This window comes from Onychostoma macrolepis, chromosome 19 (genome assembly GCF_012432095.1).
Source record: "Onychostoma macrolepis isolate SWU-2019 chromosome 19, ASM1243209v1, whole genome shotgun sequence".
NCBI classification, from domain to species: domain Eukaryota; kingdom Metazoa; phylum Chordata; class Actinopteri; order Cypriniformes; family Cyprinidae; genus Onychostoma; species Onychostoma macrolepis.
The window spans coordinates 6,608,926-6,613,854 of NC_081173.1; the positions used below are offsets into that span (position 1 = coordinate 6,608,926).

A 4,929-nucleotide genomic window follows, 5' to 3' on the forward strand; every position below is an offset into this window, starting at 1 on the left:
CAACATGAGGATGGAGTTTCTTGCTCTTGTTCGTCTATAATGCCATATGGGGCAGTGGCAGCATTGCAAATAGTTAATGCAGTGTTTTTGCATTTTGTAAGATTTACAGAGGAAAAACAAAGAAAGAAAATAAAAGAATGAAACATACAGATCTGTCTTTAAAAATTCTTTATTAATGCAAAAATAGAACAGAAAAAAATGGGAAAAGAAGTAAGCAAATGTTACATACGTAATATTATTATTATTTTCTCAAGTAGATGAAAGCGGTGTTAGACTATATTAGGGCTATTTTTCGTGCATAAAGGATGGATTCAAGATGCAGGTCACAGCATCATCAGCTCTCCATAAGTATTTTTGAAATTGAACTTATTAGAGTTACTGAGAGCTAATTCAAGCCTCTGCATATCTTTAATCAGAACACCATTTCTTGAACTAAAAATATCAGCCAGAGGGGCAGCCATTGGAGAAGGTTTGTATTCATTACACTGAGGGCCCTGCAGACTGGGAGCACATTTCACTTCATAGGTAAAAAAGAAGGTGCCATATTTAAAAATGCAAATATCACGCATAACTCCACTTCTAAGATCAAAAGAGCATTTACCAAGGAGATCGCTGTTCCAGGAGCTGTCTGCATCATATACTTCAAAAGTTAGTTTATTGGCCATTCTGATCTTAATAGGACCAAACTCAAATATTTCTGGCCAGCGTGGATTATCATTATCATTAATGGTCTCAGTGCGCTTGATTTGTTTGTCATATGCAACAGTTACAGTGCCATCTGTTTGTGTATATCTATCTCCGTACAGACCTTTGGCTCTGAGATTGTAGACTTTCAGGGTCGCAAGTCCTTTTTCAGCTGGACAGCAGTTAGACTTTATAACTTGACTACTTTCACAAACACAAGCACATCGGTCTCTTGCGCTGCACTTGATGCCAATATTGCAAGGCTCAGAGCAAACCTTCATGAGGGCATTTTGAATGATGTATTCTTCAACAGCTTTCTTTAGTCCTTTCCTTGCAGGGTGTTTAGCACTCAGTAAGAAATGGAGGGGTTTCAGAGAGTAATGCACAATGTCAGGGAGACTTTTTAAAGACTCAAGCCATTTTTTAAGGGAATTTGGGTGTGATGAACCAGAAAAAAGCAGATCTTCTCCATTAATGTTTCCTCCGATAATCTCTGTCTGACGCTCACTGAACATGGAGCTAAATTTTTCATTTGTGCCCATCTTCTTTTTCTTTTCTTTACAAAAATGTGCCTCTGCCTTCACAGTTGCTACACCGTATGAACCAGAGGCTTCTACATCCAAACAGTCCTTCACTGCAGTATCTGTAAGTCCACTCATTGCTGCCTGACAGCTTTTGATGGCTGTTACTGCTTTCATTTGGCCTCCCAACTTGACACTTGTGATATAGTGAGTGCCATATGTGGTGATCAGGTTTTGGTAGGCGTCTGGATCATAGGATGCAGGGAGTGATTTGATTGCTTCAAGAAACTCTGCATGAAGAGGAGGTTTTGTAGCTACACGATAACTGTAAAGAAACAATAAACATTTAAATTTAGTGGAATCAAAGAAGAAATGTTTTCCAATTAATATTTTCATTTCTTTGCATAGTCATTATGGTTTTAACAGTATAAGGCAAAATAACCCAGCTGTCTCACCTGTAAAAACTGCACCCAACTTCATGTTTGGTGAAGCTGTATTTGTCGTCTTTTGATTTAGTCATTGCAAATTTTGCTTCCCTGGAATGAGTGCTTCCAACCGCAGCTCCAACAGCCTTCACATCTATACCAACTTTCCAGCTGACCGAGAGTGCTGATGATGAATCATTGACCAGTGCTTCACTTGATTCAAAGATCTGACTGGAGGCTTTCATTGAACACTTTGGCAAGGTCCTCCAGAACACAACTGCTGCTGGTAGCTTCTGTTTTATTCCATCCATGTACTTGTTTTTGAGCAATTTACAAGTGCCGTTTCCTAAATCCCATATTTCTGTGTTGATCACATAAGTACCTTTTCGCTCCGTGGTCACAACATCAAATCCTTCTCCAGCAAGATTGTATCCTGGAACATAAGGAGCATCCTCACACTCTTTTGATACACCTGTATCATTCTGTCCATAAATGGTCATGAGAAGCAATGCCAAGAAAACAAGAGGGTAAATCTGGAACTGCCCCATGATCTATAGTGACATAAGAAAATGTTAATATTTCTGTCAATTAATTTTTGGTGTAAAATTTAATTTATCATTTAACAAGAACAGTAGCCTAGAATTGTAACTATAATGTCTTTAAAAATTTACATTATTGTTATTTTTAAACATATTAAAAGCAAAAAATCATAGTATGAAATATGTTGTTTCTCTAACCTGTCTTTTCGTATGATGATTGTGTGATAATTGGTGTCAACGGTTTGTGGTGCAAGTGATATGCCATCACGTGGCTATGACAAATGTTCAGATGTTTAACACATTGAGGAGGTCTAAGATGAGCAATGCTATAAATACTTTCAGTGAACAGTGAAGAACATGTCTTGAATGTGTCAATAACCTCTGCAAATGCATAGTACCAATACAAAGCGGATTAACAGTTATGCTCAAGAGACTCAAAAGATACTTTGGTTACAGTTCCAAAGGTCCCAGTAAATGAAAGCAGATACAAAGTATCTGTGTATTTACTATTCCTTTGCATTATCTATGAAAGCACCAGGTATGACACTGGCTGGGAATACTTGAAAACAGTAAATTAAACTACTGACAGTGACAAAGAGTATAATAAAATGGAAGTCCTTTGTCAACAATATTTCTGTCTTGGCACACATTCTGGTGACCACCAGCCCACCAGTGGAAAAAAAAGGGGTCCTGAAGGTTTGACAGTATAGAACAAGCAGCTGGACATCATACTAGCACAATTCTGAGAAGGTTGCAGCAGGCAGGGATGAAACTTTAAACACTGTCCAGTTTGTTATCTCAATGTATTTGCATTCCTGACACTTCTTGATTTCTCACCCAGGCCATGGGAGCCTCAAACGTCTTGCATACTGACTGCCTGATATATATTTCAAACAAAAATGGCAAGAGCTTCCTGAAATTATTGGTTCCAATAGACTCTCTTATTTCTATCGCCTTTTAAAAATAGTCATTGAACTGAGTAATTTCTGACACAGCATGTCACGCCTGAATAGTTTCGGTATTAAGTCTGTCACAAAGGAAAAAATAGAAAAAAAATTTTTTATGTAAATTAGGCAGTTTTATTTTTTCTTCTTTTTTTTTATTTAAAGTGTTATCACAGAAGATTTTAATCCAAATAAAAATATTTAAACAAAAATACTCAATACACTTAACAATTGCTGGCATAGGTATACAGTTGTATAGTACAGAAAGATTTTTTTTTATTTTATTTTAATTTATTTTTTTGTCAGTGGAAGATAGGCTTCACTACACTGAATAAAGAGCTTTTGTGGAAAAAAAAAAAACAGCATATGATTTAATGAATTGACACCCAATTGGCTAATCATCAACATATTTGCCATCAAACATTCATTTTGGATTACAAAATTATTTACATAAAAAATGCTGTTTTATAAGAGAATTTTGCAACAGGCAGGATTTAGTTTACGGTGCTTCTCATTTATTTCAAAGGTATCCACAAACAGTGATTGAGTGATTGAATTCTAACAGAAATGATGCCTTCTCCAGTGGTAGATTTGGAGATCTTTAACATGCTTCCCTCATATTACATAGGAAATCTTTTTTTGTGTCCTGTTTTAACAGATATGACTGTGAAAATAACACGAAAAATGTATAAAGTTTGAAGGATAGACTGTGTATACCACTGTATTAAATGTAAAGACTACTAAATTCTGTGTGCACTCCAAATGTGAATATAATTAATTAAGGCTCCAGTTACTGTTATATGATGCTAATATAGTATTCATTTGTGTTGAATGTTGTAACTGTTTATGATTAGTTGAAGTTAGTTAGTCCTAAAATTGAGTCCAACAGTTTGTTTCTAAAAGTAAAAATTACATTAATTTTCTCCATTGGCAAATTGATTTTCAATGATAACTTAAAACCTTTAAAGGGGTCATATGATGCGATTTCAAGTTTTCCTTTCTCTTTGGAATGTTACAAGGTGTTTGTGCATAGATGAGATCCCTAAAGTTGCAAAGACTAAAGTCTCAAACCCAAAGAGATATTCTTTATAAAAGTTAAGACTGCCACGCCCCCCTAAAACGGCTCATTAAAACACGCCCCCACATGTCTACGTCACGATGTGGAAATATTTTGTAATGCCGCCCAAATGTTCACGCAAAGAAAGAAGGCGTGGTTTCAGTAACCGCAGTGTTGATGCAGCCATGTCAGGGAGACGCTGTGTGTTTCTATGCGAAAGCAAAAGCACTTTATTTGGCCTTCAGAAAGTAGATGCAATTAGGAATCACTGGTTAAGGTTTGTTTACAACACAACAGCACAACCCAAATGTTCGAATTTGTGCAACACATTTTATGGATGACAGTTTCGTGAACCTAGTAGAGTACAAGGCTGGCTATGAACGAAGGCTGTTTCTAAAACAAAAGGGCCAATTCTGACTTTGCTATGACAATCTGGCGCTTCTGAATCAGCGACTATAAGTATGTTTTGTTATTAGTTCAAGTATTTGCCATTGACTGTTGAAATGCAGAGTTTTGCGCGTAACACATCGTGTGTGTGTGTGTGTGTGTGTGAGTGTGTGTGTGAGTGAGAGGGGAACAGGGTCACATCACAGCGGAGTGTACAGCCCGTCAGAAATCGTCTTAACCGTGGCTTGTGTGCAAATACATAGGAGCATCATCACTGTGTCTGTCACGAGACTCTGTTCCCCTTTCGGGCTTGAACTGATAAAACTAACTTGTAAGCTGAAGCTCGCGATTATGGTAAGGGGTGTTACATTT

General features: G+C 36.9%; 1 protein-coding gene across 1 annotated transcript; it reads right to left on the bottom strand.

Annotated features, from left to right (window-relative positions):
- Positions 1-206: 206 nt before the first annotated feature.
- On the bottom strand, positions 207-2,402 carry LOC131525727 (perforin-1-like). The gene is made up of 3 exons (XM_058753637.1): positions 2,368-2,402; positions 1,661-2,181; positions 207-1,530 (listed from the first exon to the last, which is right to left on the bottom strand). Exons 2-3 carry the CDS (start codon positions 2,176-2,178, stop codon positions 324-326), a joined length of 1,725 nt encoding a protein of 574 aa, XP_058609620.1. The 5' UTR covers positions 2,179-2,181; positions 2,368-2,402; the 3' UTR covers positions 207-323.
- Between the last annotated feature and the right edge of the window lie 2,527 nt (positions 2,403-4,929).

Excerpts from the sequence above, each read along its gene's own strand:
- LOC131525727 (XM_058753637.1), bottom strand. The coding sequence starts at position 2,178 with ATGGGGCAGTTCCAGATTTACCCTCTTGTTTTCTTGGCATTGCTTCTC. Across the intron at positions 1,531-1,660 it reads GTTGGGTGCAGTTTTTACAG|TTATCGTGTAGCTACAAAAC; the intron begins GTGAGACAGCTG and ends GTTTCTTTACAG.